The following is an 18,974-nucleotide window of genomic DNA, read 5'->3' as shown; positions in this document are numbered from 1 at the left end:
TTTATGTTTCCACACAGTATCTCCCCACACTCTTGTGACCAGTCGCAGGAGATTAACACAACCAACCCGTACCCTCAGTAGAGCTCTAAAGACTACTGCGGTACTCCCCCATCGTCCATCACGATTATGCCCATCTCTCAATGTCTCTCTGCTTGATCCTAAATAAGTCAATATGTTTCTCCCCTCAGGTGGAGCTTACAATTTAACTTCCTTTTGTAATTAAGGAAATGTTCAACAAAACAGCGTTCGGATGATGCGCTCACAGCTGTATTCGATGTCTTTGAGAATAAAACAGGGTTTAAACAACACATTTGTTCTTTTAAGGAGGGATGAGAAGCGATATGCACAAACAAACAAGTACAGTTGCAAAAGAAAAAAAGAAAAACGATGCATTTGTGGCAAATTCAGAATTAGCATATTCAACAAAACATTAACAAACAGCCCCAGCGGTTCTGGATGATGTGCTCGCACAGTTTTGCAAAGATTAAAGTTACATGTTTATTCATTTGAAGAGCACAAACTGGGCTGATCCTTATTAGCACAAACTATGATATGCTTCCTTGCTGAATATAGATTTGAGGGGGAAGAAATAATTCTGTTTTGCACTGTCAGCCTTGTACAAATCAGCCTACTGTACTCTCTAAAGATCACCATAATTTACCCGAGAAGGCTGGTGCATTGCCCTCCATCGCAACTTTTCAGATACATTAGAAGAAAAAAAGTCACTTAACAACAGCTTCTGTTTATGAGCCTGAAACCACCTACACTTTTGCAAATACCACCGCATGCCCTCAGCCTTGATTGCATGCCAATGGTTTGATGGGTTAATTCAGTTGGTGAAATTTTTAAATAACAAGCCCTAGGGTCGGCCGTGAAGTTTTGCGATTATCATCTGTCGTGTTACTGTGCTTTAACGACGTGCCCTCGCCGCTGGGCGAAGCCATTACGATTCCATCGCTCCTCAAACAGACTAATTTATCGCTGCCACGAGGTCCTTTTATGGCAGCACAGTGTCAGCGCAATTTAAATGTCAAAACAACATATTCACTGTTATTTTATACGGGCAGACAAAGTAATTTGCTTCAGAGTGACAATTAATTTCCATTTTACAAGCTTGACCCCAAGAACAAATTTCAATTTAACTGTATTTTTCACATTTGAGATTAAGTAATCAGTTGAAGTTAACAGGAGAGAGCCACTAGATATCAGTCAAGTATGCAGTCTAAAGTAATTTTATGGTTATGTTTACCTTAATGCCCCATCTTCTCGTTTAGCTGCTAGTTTCCTGAATTTCTCCTCGGACAAACTGTGTCAGTTTGAAAAATTGTCAAGTCAAATCTCTGTTGTTTGCACAGCTCAAAATCTTTCATAATCCTCACAGCCTGCCAATCATAATTTAAAGGAGCAAACATCAGCTAACAGAAGAACTTTATTAATCTGCAGAGGGTGAACCAACACAGAGGATATGAAAAGTTTTCACTCACTGGCCACTTCATTTGGGTTCAACTGCTCCTTAATACAAATAATCAGCCAATCACATGTCAGGAACTCAGTGCATTTAGGCATGATGGTCAAGACGACTGAAGTTCAAGCTGAGCATCAGAATGGCATGGTTGTTGGTTCCAGGCAGGCAGATCTGAGTATTTCAGAAACTGCTGATCTGCTGGGATTTACCAATACAAACATTTTTACAGAGAATGGTCTGAAAAAGAGAAAATATCCAGAGAGCGGCGGCTCTCTGGGTGAAAAAGCCGTGTTGGTGGCAGAGGCCAGAGGAGAAGGGCCAGAAGGAAGCTCAAACAATCAACCAAATTATGCAAGAGCATAATTTGCATGTATAACGCTTGAAGGAGATGGGAGACTGCATGAGAAGATCACACTGGGAGTCAGCGCTGTCAGCTAAGAACAGAAAACTGAGGCTAAAATTCAAACAGGCTCCTTAAAATTGGACAATGGAAGACTGGAAAAATGTTGCCTGCTCTGATGAGCTTCAATTTCTGCTGCAACATTCAAATGCATGAACAAAGCACGGATCCATCCTGCCTTCTATCAGCAGTTCACGCTGCTGCTGCTGCTGCTGCTGGTGGTGGTGGTGGTAGTGTAATGGTGTGGGGGATATTTTATTGGCGCACTTTTGTACCCCTTAATTCCAACTGGGGATTGTTTGAACACCACAGCCTGCCTCAGTGTTGCTGCACAGTTCACTGTACTCAAATGGCCTCCAAAGTTACCAGATCTTAATCCAATAGAGCACCTTTGGGATGTGGTTGAACAAGAGATTCTCATCATGGATGTGCAGCTGACAAATCTGGAGCAACTGTGTGATGCTGTCACGTTAATATGGAGCAAAATCTCTGAGGAATCCTTACAGCACCTTTAGTTTTGAAGCCAAAACAGGGCCCAGACTGGTATTATGAAGGTGGAAGTAATGAACTAGATGGTGAGTGTACTCCCACAACAATATTTTTTGTCAAAGAGGGCACTGAAGGAGTTCTAAGAGCCACAAATCAATCAGCTTGTAAATTGAACGTCGCAGACAATAAAACCAGACCTTTTGCTTAATAAATGAAAACCAAAGCTTCGACCTTGATTAATCTTTCGATTATTTATTCAATTAACTAATTAATTAAACTTCAGAACCTTAAATCAGGTTTCGCACTGCTGTGATAGCCACATAAACCATAAATTCAAGCATCAAACGTGCACGTCTGAGAAGTTTTGTCCTGTTTCACCAACCAAAAATTCAGCTGAAGAAAACTTGAAGAATTATCTGAGAAACACACTCATATGTCAAAGAAAAGGCATTCAACAGTTGCACAGTTGTGGCGTTAACAGGCCTTCTAAATCATTTTAAGGAGCATCTTATGCATCTACAAGCTCTCACTCAACACACTGAAAAAGCTGTTAGAGCAGGAGAAAAAAAAAACTTCGGCAGAAAAAAATAAAAAATCCAGCCAACAATTCACACAGCTTGAGTTCAGGTGTTATAGATGTGTTGTAATAAGAATTCATCTTATTTTATAACTCGCAAAAAAATGTTCCCTCCGTGCAATTCTGTAAAACGTCAGAGTGACGAATGGAGCATGCACCGTATTTGGGTTTGCTCATTTTTGACTGAAGCAGGTTTCCAGGCTATGCAGCGAGGACCAGCGCTAATCTTCACAACCTCTTCACACTTCTTCAGCTTGTGTCAACAGCACTGTGAGTCAGTTAGCCATTCATATGCTGCTACAGATGGTCCCATCCTTCTTCTTCAGCTCTGCCGACGACATGATTCATGGGGCTCTGTGTCTTGATTTAGGGTCTCTTTCATATTTCTACTCGCCCACAGCAGAGAGGCATTTCTCTAACATACCCCTGAGGCAGTGACCCTGGTCTGCCTGGCCTGTCTGCCTGAGAGGGAGGGAGGGGGGGAGCACTGCTGGACTCAACACAATGCACACACAGCACACACACAGCTGTAGGTAAGATGCACATATAAGCTAAAGCGAACTTGTATGCACAAAGGCAAACGAGTCAAAGTCTCTGTGACTTTCTCACAAAATGTGCTGTAAAGTCAACAACGAAAACACATCAGGATCAGGTGGGCAATCCAAGCGGGGCAAATAAGCATTCATTTGAAGTCAGCGCCTCCACCAACTCATTAACAAATGACAAATTAGACCACTGTACCCTTCACTTTACACACTGCAGCTATTATCTGTTGTTATTTCCGCACCAAAATCCAAATAAATCAGCACATCTTAAAAAAATTAAACCAGCAGCCTCTGGTGATTGTTTGCCCACTCAATCTCAGTTTACTAGATTTGTATAATAATAACCTTGCATGTTTCCCTTCTAGGTGGAGTCGAAATTTTCCTCCAATTTAGCCTCGATGGGCTTCAGATTGCCTTGTCAGAAAGGACTATAACGAAAGACTGTGCGCACCACTTCCTTATCGCTACCAGTAAATTACCTCAGGATCAGATACAGGCTGCCAACTCGCAGAAACTCCACTCAGCAGACACAGAGAGAGAGAAAGAGGGAGGGGAAGATAGAAAAGAGAGAGGGGGGGAAGAAAAAAGTGTCAAGACATGACAAGAGCAGGAGAGTAGCCCCATGGAGACTGATTTCAGCTGCTCTCAAAGGCCATCTGATGTTATCTAAAGATCATCTACAGTCACCTACACTCACCTTTTTACACTCCACCCAGCAGCTGGAGTCAAGCACCTGTCAATCAAAACGTTCATAACCTGCAGCCACAACAAAGCGCCTTTGTCTTTGCGGTGTAATTAACAGAGGGGGGCGATTCTAACTTTGACAAAATAATGTTAGGGAGAGACATGAAGGCAAAGATCGGCTGCAACAGTTTGTAAAACATATGATCAGACGTTTCAGTTTTAAGGAATGCTATAGTGACCATGCACTGGTGTTCCCAAAGAAAACTACTCGAGACAGACGACTCGGTCATTTGTAATTTGTCACTTTGAAATGTGTTATTACTCACATTACATGAGACTTTCATGAGCATCAAAGAAGCAAAACCCAAAATGATCTTTTTTGCTGTCAATGTTTTTGCCGCTTTTTGATGAAGAATTTATTTAAGTAATGATTAACAGAAGAAAAAAAATGATTTCAGCTCTAATGTCGTGTGTACAAACAGGATAAATATGTGACATTTAAAAAAAGCATATCTAACAGAAAGTCTAACAGAACGAGCTATGAAATCCAACAATAACAAGAATGATTTTTTATTTTGTATTTTTTGGGGGGAGCTAACAGAAGCAGAGTATCATAAATCAAAATCTGTAATATTCTTTATTTTATGTTCTTTTTTAGTTTCGCCTCTGCACAAAACCACAGAGAATTTCAAATTGAACAATCAAGATTTGATTCAAGTGCAGATTTTCAGAATTAATTCAAGAGGTTTTACAAAAAAAAGTTTTAACTTTTATAAATTATAGCCCTCTGTTTTGTACAGTCCCCCTTTTTCCGGGGCTCAAAAGCACTTGGGCAATTGACTGACAGCAGTTTCGTGGAAAAGCGAGGCTTGTTCATTCTTATTTCATGAGAAAAAAAATTAAAGTGTTGAATTTTAAAGCTTTCACTATAATTTTAAAACTGAGGCCCAAGGAGATGTCAGGGCAAGTCTGAAAAACCAGAGAGCTCCTAACAATCTATTTCCACGGTTAAGAAAAATAGCTTCACAACATCTAACCAAGCCAAGAACACTCTCGAGGAGGCAGGTATCATCGTCAAGGTCTGGTCAAGAGTAGAAACACAAAGGTTACACTGGATACACTCGGGAACAGAAAGGCCAAGTTAGACTTTTCCGGAAAACATCTCAAAGAGAGCCGAAACAGTTTGCATGGATGAAACCAAGATGAACTTGTACCAGAACGATGGAAAGGATAAAGTATGGAGAGCATGATCTGAAACCTAACACATTACCTGTCAAACATCATGGAGGCAGTGTTATGTCATGAGCATGTGTAGCCATCAGTGGAATCTGGTCACTAGTGTTTATTGGTGATGTGAGTGCTGCTAGAAGAAGCAGGATGAACTGTGAAGTGTACAGGGCTTTACTTTCTGCTCAGATTCAGCCAAATGCTAGAAATGCTAGAGGTTCACAGTACGAATGGACAATGACCCAAAGCAAACTGCAAAAGCGAGCCAAGAGTTTCTTGAGCTAAAGAAATGGGAAATTCTTCAATGGCCAAGTCAGCAGAGCATGCTTTTCAGTTACTGAACACAAACCTGAACGCAGAGACCCACAAGCAAGTAGGAACTGAAGGTATCTATGTTAAAGGCTGAGTCTTAAAGAAGCAAACAGCATTTGGTGATGTCCACAGGCTCAGACTTCAAGCACTGACTGTAAATGATTCTCATCCAAGTATTAAAAACAATTCTTACATCTAAAATCACCTAAGATTTTCCAATTAATTTTGAACCTGTGAAAACAGGGGACTATGCACAGAAACAGCTAAACAGTTAACGTCTTCAACGTCTCAAATTAAAGCTACATTCACATCATTATTTGATTTGAAGGAAGCAAAACTGCAAAAATTGTCTTTGTCCGAAAAACAATGGATTCATTTCATTTGACTCCTCAACAGGGAAAATTACTATATTCATCTAATCGTTTAAATAATTTTTCATCACACATATCAGTTCTTTGAATCCAGCTGAAATGTGTTATTATACTGTTTTTAAGTAAATATATTTGTTTAAATGAGTATGACATATAAAAATAATGCCATAGTATAGTGGTTTACACATCTTAACAAACCAAAGATCCACCGTTAGATCCCGGGAGGAGACAGAAATCCCTCGGGGGGTTCCATCAGGAAACGCATCCAGCATAAAAATCTGCCAGATCAAATATGCAGAGCTACCTGCTGCAGCGAGCCCAATGTAGCTTCCTTTATCAGATCCAGTTACAGTTCACATGCATTTCACGCCAGCAAATATGCTGGTATTTTTTACATGAAATGGACTTCTTTTAAAAACATTTCTCACTAAATAAATCCTTAAAACTTAAATAAAATAAAATAAAATAAAACTCTCCAGGGACGATGATTTAAAACACATGCACTCCTTTCATGGTGCATTTCAGGGGTTCATCTTTCTGACGGAGCATCATTTCCAATTATATTCATACTTTATATCTTTTGCATGACCCCTGACTTTTGGCATGCTCCTCAACTGAAAAACAAAACAAAACAGAAAACAAGAATTTCGACCGATCCTAAACAATTAAGCAGTCATCGAAATTAATTCGATTCAATTAGCTTGTGCTGCTCTGCTAGCAGGCGACTTTACTGAAAAGTTGCAGGGATTTTTCCACTGGTGACCACTATCATATCAGCCGACTCCTCCTGACAGTTCAGGTGAAATGTTAAAAAAAGTGGCCTCAGAGACTTGTCACTTTTGTAGCTTTGGGGTGTGAAGGTATGATTAAACTCGCAGCGAGTCATCTGGATGCAGGCGGCGGTCTTTCACACGCGTCGAGGGACACTGTGGTACAGACGTGCCTCGACTCCTCTCTGCAGCATTGTGGGGAGCAGCTCCAGCGTGGTGGAACCGAGCAGATGGTGAACGTATGCGGCGCTCATGCATGCCATCATCACCTTCATTAGTTGAAGGTGACATATGACATCATTGGGCCCGTGTGCATTATGGGGGCCAGAAAGAGTTGTTTGCTTCTTTTTCTTCTTTTCATTGCTGCGTGGTTCAAGGTTGTCGATGGGAGGTATTGTGAGTAATCACAAGGCGAGTGCGTGCACGCACACACACGCACGCACACACACTACATCTCAAGCCTCCCCCACTCTCACCTCCTCCCAGCATTAAGGTAAATAAGGGCTTCCAGCAGAGAGCCAATGAGCACGGGCCACTGAGCAGAGATGCATGTTTGTGTTGCCTTCCTCCCAGGACCCTGCTCGTTTATCTTGGCTGTCAGGTAAAGGGCAGACTCAGAGAAGGTGAAACTTTTTTTTCTTTTCTTTTTTTTTTAATAAGGCCGGGCTTGGTTTCCATAGAAACTGCAGGACAACATTACAGGGACGATGATAAGAGAGCAAAGTCTGGTCTCAGGGCATCCCGCAGTGTGCCACATTGTTGCTGGAGACATTTGTGTTTACGTCAGAGAAATGAAAGAGCTATTTAGATTAATTTTCAGGTAGCCTCCAGACTCAGACCTTTTACTGCAGGAGGTGAGATTAATGAGAGCGTATTCACACCCAGCTTTCAGCTTAGGTCAGGAGCTAAGAGGGAGGTTTCCGCTTATAAAGAGGTGCTGAGTCTTCTGTGGGTACAAGCTCCCTGATAAAGGCAGAAAAAAGGACCTCCAAAGACTGCCCTGCTGTTATTTTATTTATTTTTTTACTTCTATGATAAGGAAATGATACAGCTGGATTTACCTTTTGAAGAACGCATGAAAGATATGAGGCTAAATTACTGACTGTAACTTTGAAAAAATAAATAAATAAAATAATGGGGGGAGAAAAAAAAGGGCTCCATTCTAAAAATGTCAATATTGCAAATGAGAGCGACCCACGCATTCAGAATATTCTCCCAGCTAAAAGAGCATAAAGAAGAAACAAATTGCACAGGTAATGAATACTTAATGACTACTACATTTTTCACTTTGTGGCAGTAAATGGGATGCATGTTTAGTTAACAAATGAGAAGGAAATCAAAGGAACAGAAGGTAGCACATGCACCGTCAAAAGCCTGCAGCCCGGAGATAAACCAAGACAATGATACAGAGATATGAGAGTCTTTTGTTTCCAGCCACAACCCTGCGAGAGAGAAAATTAAGTCTCTTCTGGAACAGAAACTCAACATGGACATCGTCCACACGTCGCCATGAAGTAAATATGAAACGAGGCCCCCGTGATAAGGCGGCAAACACGTCTAATTCTTGTGCAGACATGCTCAGAGACACTGCTGAAAGTGCCGAACTCACCATTAGGCTTTTTTGTCATGCATTCAATCGACAATATGACCATCTCAGTGACAGAATAAAAAACACACACACAGCTCTCTGCACACGAAACAAACACAGAAATATCGGGAGGTTTATTGTCAATGTCCACTGCTGAAATTGCTCTATTAAATTGTTTACTGGTCTGATTTTCACAACTATTCCCCGCTATGAGCTGCGATAACGGCTTTTGTTATCAAAACAATATTGCTGTGTCCTTGCGATTAAATCACGAGGCAGGACTTCTCCGTCAGCCTCTCCAGGTCTTTATAACATTCTTTTACGACTAAACAAATAGATCAAACGCAGGGCTTCTCTCACTCCTGTTTTACGAGCATTAACTTCACTTTTTTTTCTACCAACTCTATGTTCCCTGTTTTTCAGCGGCCTGTGATTTATACCTGAGCTAAAGAGGAAGAGCGCTCCGCGGGGACCGACTCTGCGTTTGCTCGCGCTCGAGATCGCGCGAGGGTTGAGGGTGTGCGCTCTGACAGCTCATCAGTGGACAATGAGGCCTTGGCTGTTAATGTCCTGCTACCTGGCATGCTGCAGGGCCGCAATCTGCTCCAGATGCTGGAGGCAGGCGTCCAACTTCTGGTGGCAGGGGAGGGGGGAATCAGTGCATGAGAGGCAAACGGGAGAGTTGCTGAAAAATGAAAGGGACACGCAAACATGCGCCACCTGCCGCCAGTCAACTATAAATTTACAGTTTCTTTGGCGCGGTGGTCTCACTGGCAGTTACTGTAGCAACATCACTGATAATATCTGAGCACAAATAAATGAAATCTCTTTTCCAGGACGCTGGATTGAAAAATTTATCTGTTCAGAGCAATCATGCATAATTCGCGAACAGGGAGGGTAAAGCAGACAGACACACACACACACACACTCACAAGGATACAAGAGGGACTTATGAACTCAATTTAGGCAGCCAGACAGAGTTCTTGATTCTGTCACTTGGGATAATCGTCAGGATGTGGTACTCTGACCGAGCCCCCGCGTCTAAACCCAGGCAGGATATAAGGTCATGTTGGAGTGGAACTCTAGCCATGCAGCACCCAGACCTCAAGTGCTCCAGTGGTTTTGTGGTTATCTGCAGCAGCCAGCTGTCGCACAGAGGAGCTTTTCAAGAACGTCCCCTCTCCTCTTCCTCTGCGTCTCATCTTTCTCCCACTCTCCCTCTCTGCCCTAATCAAAACCGTCCAATCAAGCCCGCCCATCTCCGTCCTTCTCCCGTGTCTTAACTTTGGGCAAGATGGGTAAGATGTGAATTCATGTTTGTTGCTAAATTTGAGCCTAACACAAGACACTAATACAGCTTCACAGTCTGTTGGTAGCTTCTGAGGTACTGGTGATTCAGGATGTTTGGGGTTTTTTGTTTTTTAATCCAAGGTTTGGAGGGAAGCAGTTCTCGTACTTGCATGAGAGTGACTAAGAGGACAGCTATGCATAATATATTTGACAGCGCATGTTTAAAAGGTTATTCCTTCCTGTTCAAAATTAGGTCAGTCCATCGCTGCAAACGAACGGAGGAGGAGGCGGTGAGACTCGATGTTCTGCAGCGTGTCTGTTTATCATTTAAATTTTGTTTTCTGTCTGTCACTGTCAGGGACAACATGGATAAAAACCGCCGCTCTACGACATACATCATCAGAACTGAGGAGCAGAGGAGTGATCAGCAACCTGGCATGTTTGGGGTTTTTTGGCATGGGTCTGGAACCCAAAGTGCAGAGCTCCACCTACTGGCCAAAGCGGGGCAGAACAACCTTTTTTTTTTTAGAAAGCAGGCCTGAAGCCCGAGCCTTTGGATTTACAACTGTGGTGACAGCTGAATGTGACACGACTGCTTCGCCGGCAGGTTTATTAATGGATGAAGAGCGGGCGTAGTGTGTGCACTGAACAAAGAGTCAGCTGTGGTATCATGTTTATTTGAGGCTGCACAGCTGGAGAGCTCTTTAATACATGCACATGTAGAATGACTTTGGCATAAGGTAATTATTTTCAAATCTTGTGTTTTGTTGGAGTGCTCGACACAGACCTGTTTTATGCAAAATAAATAACAGTTGCAAGTATTTACTCTTGTGATTTTATCAAAACACAATATGAGGAAATGGGCAGAAGTTGCAACTTTGTTTTTTTTTCTTAAAATTGAGTCACACGATTGATCAAAGCCATGTAAAGAGACATGACTCCAAAGCAGCAATAGAGAAGCATTTCATGATTTCTAGGCTATACAGCAAAAACTTTAGACAGTTTAGTTGAAACTGAACTTATGGGGGAAAAACAGTTTCAAAACTTTTAATAAAAGACATTTAAATTAAGTTAACTGAAACTTTGGAAAGTAGCCTGTCAAAGATGGTGAAAGTGGATTCTCTAAGTGCATCTCGATAACATTAGGGTATAATTATAATAAAAAATATAATAAAACAATACCTCCTAGTAGATGGACCTATGGTATAACTTTGAAAATATACCTGATTGACCTTTGACCTCGGAATTCAATGTCTTCTGAGATCTTAAGCAGGTGCACCTGTGTTATGAATTTCAAAATCCTACATCACCTTGTTCCTGAGTTATTGTGTTCCCAAGATTTTCAGAAAACCTGACCTTTGACCTTGAGCTCAAGGTCACCGGCATTTGAACTCAGCCAAGCTTTTAAGTAGCTGCACCTATAGCATCAAGATGAAAATTCTAGATGATGTACTTCTTGCGATATCGAATTCACAAGACTTTCAGAAAACTTGACCTCTGACCCTGAGGTTGAGGTAACTGAGATTCAAATTCATTCGAGATTTTTAGTAGATGCACCTGTGGTGTGAATTTCAAAAATCCTACATCGCCTCGTTTTCGAGCTACTACCACATCAACAAACTTGGGTCTCCACCCCACCTACCCGGCTGGGTGACAACAATACCCCATCAGCCTTTTACAGCTGAGGGGTAAAAAGGTCAAGGGTACCCAGAGCTCTCTGGTTTCCCCTTTGTACACTTCTTTAGTCTAAGTTCTACTGATCATGCAGTCCATGTGGAAGGAAAGGAAAGATTGCATTTCCCAAAAATTAAGTCTCAAAACCATCTATGATGTGATAAAAAAATATCTTTTAATAGCTGTTTTTTAATTTTGGTGATTTTGTAAACAACAAATGTAAGAGGAAGTCTTAGTCACAGATATCTGCTGCAAGCACAGGAAGCCCCTGGAAACCTGGCCGCTGGCACCAAAGCCTAAGTCAGCAGACCAGCCGGCAGGTTTCCAGCGAGGCTGCTCGTTAGATGTTAGAGATTAACACAAACATCAAATGATTCCATCAGATTTTGCTCCACTTGGTGATTTCTATGATATAACCGCGACTTTGATCCTGATATAAAAGGGAGGGAAAAAAAGCATTGCTCAGAGACACATGCAGCATGGGATTAAGGGTCACCAACAGTCATTGCTGAAGAAGTTGGATAGTGGTCCCATATTTTAATATTCGGCGTATGTCGTCCCCTCATGGGAATGCCATGTGAATTTTGCACTGAGGCTCAGACAATCCTCAAATGAGCTGCGTTCCCTGAGCAGGCTGGGATAAACTAAGCTCTTGATGCTTCTTCAGTGGATTCCCATTAGCAGAGCTTAAATGCTGTCATTTCATCTAAGCCAGGGCAAAAATCACCTGAGCTTCACATCTAGTTGGGAAATAGATGTGAAAATGAGCCAAAATATAAGCAAACAATAAAGGAGGAAAACTGAAGTGAGCAGCGAGGACCTTCACGTAAAGAGTCAGCCGGTTCTTCTGCTCACAGAGCACACATTGAAGACTCCAGGGCTACAACTCCAGGGCTCTTATTACCATGTGATTAACCTCTTCAGGATTAACCGGGCAGCAAAGACACGGGAAAGGTCAAAGGTCAGCACTCAGACAGCCACTCCAGCATAAAAGGTGCCCTATTAAATGAAAGGCCACGCTGAAATCTGCCCGCCTGTCTTCAAGCATCTTTTTGTTACACACTGTGGCATTCATCCCGCTGTACTCATCACTACATGTTAAACTCCAACAGCATGCAAGGTCAGTTGCCTTATTACCGTAAAAATACCAAAAAAAATAAAAAAAATGTTGTACTCAATTAGAAAAAAGCACTTTGAAAATATAAACACGCAGCCAAACACCTGGTGTGTGTTGGCAGCAGTGAGAAAGACTGCAGGTGGGGAGGAATTAAAGCGAGCCTACGCCGGAGGAGGTAATCATGAATAAAATATCACACTCTGGTACTTGTTGAGGGTTTCTAGCACTGCTGTAACAGCTGGTTGTTTTCATCCGCTGGTAGGAATTGTAAGAATGGGAAAGTATTAACTACATAGCGATGGGAGCACCTCAGCCATGATGCCAATCAACAGGCTGATGAGTACTGAGCAGTCATTACTACCTTATTACACGAGTACTCAGTACTGACCACGATCAGCTTTGAAATGAACATTAATAAGCTCAAACTATGCATTTTACATGGCTGTGAAACCACTTAAAATCCTTAAACTGCCTCTGTGGTAGTTAATGGAACAGCAGATATCTTAAATACCACATTTTGCCTCAAATACATGGAGGTAAAAGAGCACCAGCTGAGGTCGAGTGCTTGAAAACAGGACTTCAAAAAAAGAAAAGAAAAGAAAAGAAAAGAAAAGAAAAGAAAAGAAAAGAAAAGAAAAGAGCCTTATAAGTACAGGCATAGTAGAAGAAAGTACACCCCCGTCAGCTCTGTGGTTTTACATATCAGGACATTTTAATAGATTATCCAGGCTATATTAATGTTAGGTCTTTACAGCTGTGATGAACAACAACACATGACATACTACGCTCTTTTTATTCAGAGGTGGCTGTGGCTCAGGTGGTAGAGCGGGCCTTCTACCAGTCTAAAGGTCGGTGATTTCTCTGAATCCTTCGGTCCATGTGTCAAAGTATCCTAGCACAAGATGCTGAATCCAGATTTGTCCCCAGTGTGGCCATCAGAGTGCGAATTAATGTAAATGTTAGATAAAAAGCATTGTGTGAAAGTGTGTGTGTGATTGTGTGAATGAAAAAGCACTCTGAGTGCTCAAACTGAGTAGAAGGTGTTCCATAAGTATCAGTCTATTTACAAAATCCAGAAGCTGGGTGTGTAAAACTAAGAAAAGCTCATGATTCAGGATCCTGTAGAAGCAGCTTTAGTAGTAACAACTTGAAGTAACTGTTTTCTGTGGGACTTTTTCAGTCTCTCACATTGTTATGAAGAAATTCTGAAATTCTCTTCAAGTTCAGGTTTGCATTGAGGTATTCCTTTATGCACAGCTCTCCTCCTCAGCATTGAAATCAGATTGAGGTCTAGACTTTGACTAGACCTCTGCAGCATGCTGATTCGTTACTTTAACTGATTCGTTGTAGATTTGCTGATATGTTTGTGTTAGGATCCCTGGGTCATCGACCCAGTGGTTTGTGTTTTGGTTCTTTGAGTTTGTTATTTCTTTATATTCTAGTTTTGCTTTTTGGGTTTTTGGATTATTCTTAGTTTAGGTTCTCTGGGTGGGTTCTGTTAGAGTTTTAGTGTTCTGGTTTTCTGTCTGTGATTCTGAGTTGCTGTCTCCCCTGTTTGCTGTATCCCCACGTCCAGTCACTGTCTGTGTCTGCCCTGGTCCCACGTCTTTGTTCCCTTTGTTATAATGCCTGCCTGTGAGTCTGTGTTATGTTTCCTGTTTTACTTTGAAAGTCCATGTCTCATGTTAGTGTATCTGGTTTTGCTCTCCTTGTCTCGTTAGTCCTGATTTGCCCCAGCTGTGTTTCCCTCCTGTTGCCCATTCCCTGATTGCTCCCTCTGTGTACTTAAACCCTGTGTTTCTTTGAGTCAGTGTCGCGTCGTCCCCCATGCTGTGTGGATCTCCCTGTGGTTCCCGTGAGTTTATGTTGTTTCCCAGTTTAGTTTAGTTTAGTTTAGTTTGCTTTGTATGCTTGTTTCCCTGTGCCAGCAAATAAAGCTGAGTATTTTGAGTTCATCCCTTGAGTCTGCACTTTGGGTCCACCACTCCTCCTTGCCAGCCTGCCACACAGCCAACCTTAACAGTTTGAAATCATTTTTCTGTTGCATTATGTTCACACGTTGCTTCTGCATTGTGGCTTAATTTTTAAAAAACAACACAGTATAATATATCCAGTTCAAGTTCATCTGAGGTTGTAATGACCTCATTTTAAGGACCGGACTTTTGTCATGATAATATCTTGACGCATAAAACCTTAACATTTAAAGAGGGAACAGCAGCTGCTGTTCAAACCTTCTGTTTGCAAGAGCCAGCCAATCATAGGATCAGCCAATCTCTGTGGCTTACTGAGAGGCTATAAGATAAACTGTCCCCACTTTATTGGAGCACAAACAAATATTCAAAATGAGTCTAAATGAGCTCCACAGTGGTTCATTCGAGACTGAAATCATGAAAAAGCTTATGAATGACAGACTATGTTTTGTTGTTTACATCCGTATATGTCATGTCGTTGGGACAAATGACACCCTTGCCCCAATCCCTTAACTTTACCATTTCATGTGCCAAGAAATGCTGAGAAGTGACACGAAAAGTGAAAAAATGAACCCACGTATACGTAAACAATTCAGTCAGGATGTTTAAATGGGCAGCTTGTTAGTTTAGAAAGGGAAAACTGTCAGTGTTTCATATGCAGCTCCTTTCACCTCACCCCGAGGAGGACAAAAAAATGGCGCAAAAAAGCAAAAAGCTCTCAAACTTGTATCAATGTCTCAGCACAAACACACAGTGCAGAAGTAAGGTGCAAAATTTTAAAACGGGGAGTCGAAAAATGGTCAGAATTCTTCTTCTTAAACCTGGACAATAAAGACTACAAAGCATTCAGCGCCAGTTAAGAGACAGCTTGTGTGAGAACATGTTATTACAGATCAAAGCAGCAAATTACGAGGCTGACTGCTCTGCAGGGATTGTAAATTGAATAAGTTCTTCTTATTCTTGTCATATTTACACATCTACGGCTAACACATTGCTTCTGTTCCACGCAGAGCCTCACCGTGGGGTTATAAGAGGTGAACTTAGCTGTCACCAAAAGAAGAAGAGAAAAAATCTGTTTATTATCTGTAACACTGATTAATTTCTCGTGCGATTTCTTTCCCTCCCAGCATGAGCGACAAACCGGGAGACGGCGAAAGAATGTGAGAACTAATTCCCCCTTGAAGCAAGGCCACGTCATCGACATGAGATGAAAGCGGCTTGTGTTTTCCCTTTATGATCTTATCTGATTGTTCTTTATCTCTTTGTTTACCAGTCGACTGTGATGAGGACGTGCATTAAATCTCTCTTAAATCTCAGGCTCCTGTGTCATGTTTTTTGTGCTCAGCCTTTTTATTAAAAACGACAAAGCTTTGGTTGCCTCAGTCCTCCTTTAAGACCATAAAACAATCTGTGCCAGCACACACAAAGGGCTGTTATAAAAGGCATCCGTGCACAATCTAACGTACAGTTTCAGACACATAACACGCACACACGAGCACACACGAACACACACGCACACGCACCAACTGCACTAATCGTTTAAGGTCTCTGAGGCCTCGATAAGCTTCTGTAAATCAGCCACCAGCCAGCAGTGAGTTTTATTCCCCTCTCTCTCAGTGGATGTTGGGTTATGACCCGTAGGCAGGAGGTTATTTATTGCTTTTGTCTCAGCTTGTGTTGACTCCCAGCCACTCATCTATGGTTCTAGGCTAATAGAAAGCAGCACAAGATTGCAGATCTGCAGGAAGGCTGCTAAGCTGCGGGGACTTCACTCGATAGTCTCCTCGGAGCCGGGTCTCCCCCGATTCTTAATGTCTCTCAATCCTTCTGCTTTTGCAGTAATGGCAAAATCAAAATGAAGCGGAGCTGTGAGTGAACCCGAGGTGAAGGACTCCCTATCAATACGTGTTAGCGTGAAAGTGGAAGAAAGAAAGGAGGGTTAAACTGCAGAGGAACGCCCACAGACCATAAGCATTTCCCAGCGGCTGCTGCCAGACATGATAGACAGGCTGCAGCCTGCTGGCCTGCCTCTTTCTCCGGCACTTAAGAAACATCTCTATTCTCAGAGATGGCTGCACTCCTTTGCAATGGAAACCCGAGGTGTTAAGGCAAAAAATAGCAGAAGATGAAAAGAGTAAATTGTCGACAGCAGAATGAAACTTAACCTTGATACTCCGTCTCCATAGTAATGCCACTTGTGATAAGCAGCACTGAGCTACTTTCTTAAGAACTCTGAATCTCTCCGTTTGCTGCGAACGCCGTGAAAGACCTTTTCCCCGCTCCTTCCCTCTTACCTTCACACGGCGCCGTGAAACAATCTCAACACAGCTGTCATCCTTTACAATAGACCGTCTAACCTGAACTGGCAACTCCAACCTCACTGCGGTTTGAAATACAGGCCCACCTGTCGTTTCAGCAGCCCTGACAGCAGCTGACAGTTAAGAGGAACAACCGCAGACTGAGAATATATGAAGGGGTCCTTGAGTGATGACAGCACGGGTAAGATCGAGAGCTGTGATGTAATGGAGACAAGGCCACTGACGGATACCGTGAAAGAGGCCAGGTTGTCTGCTCCAGCTCACAACCATTCATATCCAAGATCTATGTGTGAGGGCAGTAACAGCTAATAGATTAATTCTACAGTGGTGTCATGGTGTTTGTAGGGGGCAATATATATATGAGCAGGGTCAGAGGTGCACAAACAGCCTATTCATGACAGGAAAGAAGGAGACCTTTTGACCTCATGTAAAATGGGATTATACTTCATGTTTCAACAATATTGCATCCGTCGTTTTAAACAGTTTAAAAACCTTATTTGAGCAAATTTAAATCAATCGGGGGGATAAGTTTATCTTTAAGTCCGCAGCTGATATTTTTAAATCATTACCTCAAAGTCCGGTTCAGTCCTTTTACACTCGAGCCAAAATTCCCTCCAGTATCTCAAAACAGTGACTCTTCAATCTGAATTTTAGGAAAGTGGTCAAAGTTTCTGGAAGAGCAAGTAAAGGGACTGGTATACTGAGCAATCACACGTTCATACAAGCACTTTTTTCTGTGTCTCAGCGCTTTGTCTAACATTTGCACACACACTCGCACCGGGGGAAACTCGGCTACCGTGACAGGCAGACTGCAGGGATCCACCGACCTTCCGGTTGGAGGGCGACCCGCTCTACCTCCTGAGCCACAGCCGCCACTGAACTCGTGGATCGCTTTTGGGCTCAGACGCTGCAGATTCTTCAACTGTAGACTAATGTTTGGGCTCTGTGTTGTAGCTAGAGGCCCAGCTGTCATCAGTGAGAACGACTGTTCATATGAAAGTTGTGTCAGTTTGAAAGAGATCAATGTTTGGTCTCTGTAAAAGTTTGAAGTCTATGCTGAAATCCAGACTTGTAAGTGTAACTCATAAAAGGAAAAATTTAAAGAGAACAGTAAAGAGATGCACAAGAAGACAACCTTAAAGGAGTTTTTTTTTTTTAAAGCAACCAAATCTTTGAACTACATTATTATTTTATCCTTGTCAGTTCATTTAACAGTTAGTCTTCCTTGCAGGCAGAATTCTCCACCCAGAGTGTCATGTTAGATTGCACGTGTGGCTTCAAGTGTGGCTGAGACATCACAGATAGCGCCTGCACGTAGGTATGTTGGTCTCAGCTGGGTGAGACTAACATACTAGCAAGGAGATTGCAAAGAAACTTCTAGCAGATGAATGTCAAAGCAGCCTCCTCAAGTCAAACTGTGCACGTGCATGAATCTGCAGAGTGAAGCTAAAACATCACATCAAAAAGTGTCACTTCCTTCCAAACTGCTGTTAGCAGTTTTCTTTAAGTAAGCCTATAAACTAAAAACAAAACTGTTTTCCAATTCACGTGCATCTTTTAGGCATTTGAAAATACCTGCAGTACCATTTCTAATCTGAATTTCATGAATCCTTTTGTATCACTGAGCGTTAGCGTGTCTCCATCAGCATGATGTCAGAAATTAAACGATAAAATTATCAGTGACGGATTCTGACAGCATGCCCGCTGGCTAAAGAAACTACAGATGGGAGACAAATTAAAAGAAATACCTGAATATCACATCAAATTTCGATGATTATCTCTCCAAAAACACCCTTGATCCCACTAAATTAATTTCAGAGGCTTAAAAAAAACCTTTTACCACACTAACATGGCTTTATCTAATATGTCACACCGTCTGTATGCATCATTTACATCTTTAAAACAAACCTTTTCACGATTTCTGTTCCGTTCCAGCAGGACAGCGCGTCATTGGACGCGAGGTCGCTCGCACACAGCTGATCAGCCAGGCCGCCGTAGTAAGTGAGGTACAGACGCAGACTGCTCAGAAAATCCCTGCAAAAGCAGCAGCCACATGGAAGCACACAGCTAATTAACTTGTCCAATAAAGCGTTGTGCATTTTAATTGTGCATTAAACCATCTAAAAAAAAAAGAAGAAGAAGAAGAGAGAAGACAAATGGCACCACCTCTCCACATA

At 42.1% G+C, this 18,974-nt stretch overlaps 1 protein-coding gene across 1 annotated transcript in view; it reads right to left on the bottom strand.

Annotated features, from left to right (window-relative positions):
• gpc5a (glypican 5a) overlaps positions 1–18,974 on the bottom strand; it is a 145,756-nt gene that overhangs the window by 89,226 nt on the left and 37,556 nt on the right. Inside the window, exon 6 of the mRNA XM_005466889.3 lies at positions 18,706–18,831. Within this exon, the coding sequence (XP_005466946.1) occupies positions 18,706–18,831 (126 nt within the window). The remainder of the gene's footprint in view (positions 1–18,705; positions 18,832–18,974) is intronic.

The sequence above is a fragment of the Oreochromis niloticus genome, linkage group LG1, assembly GCF_001858045.2.
Source record: "Oreochromis niloticus isolate F11D_XX linkage group LG1, O_niloticus_UMD_NMBU, whole genome shotgun sequence".
In the NCBI taxonomy this organism is placed as follows: domain Eukaryota; kingdom Metazoa; phylum Chordata; class Actinopteri; order Cichliformes; family Cichlidae; genus Oreochromis; species Oreochromis niloticus.
Note: the sequence above shows the minus strand (reverse complement) of the source record. Positions and strands in the feature narration are given on the sequence as shown.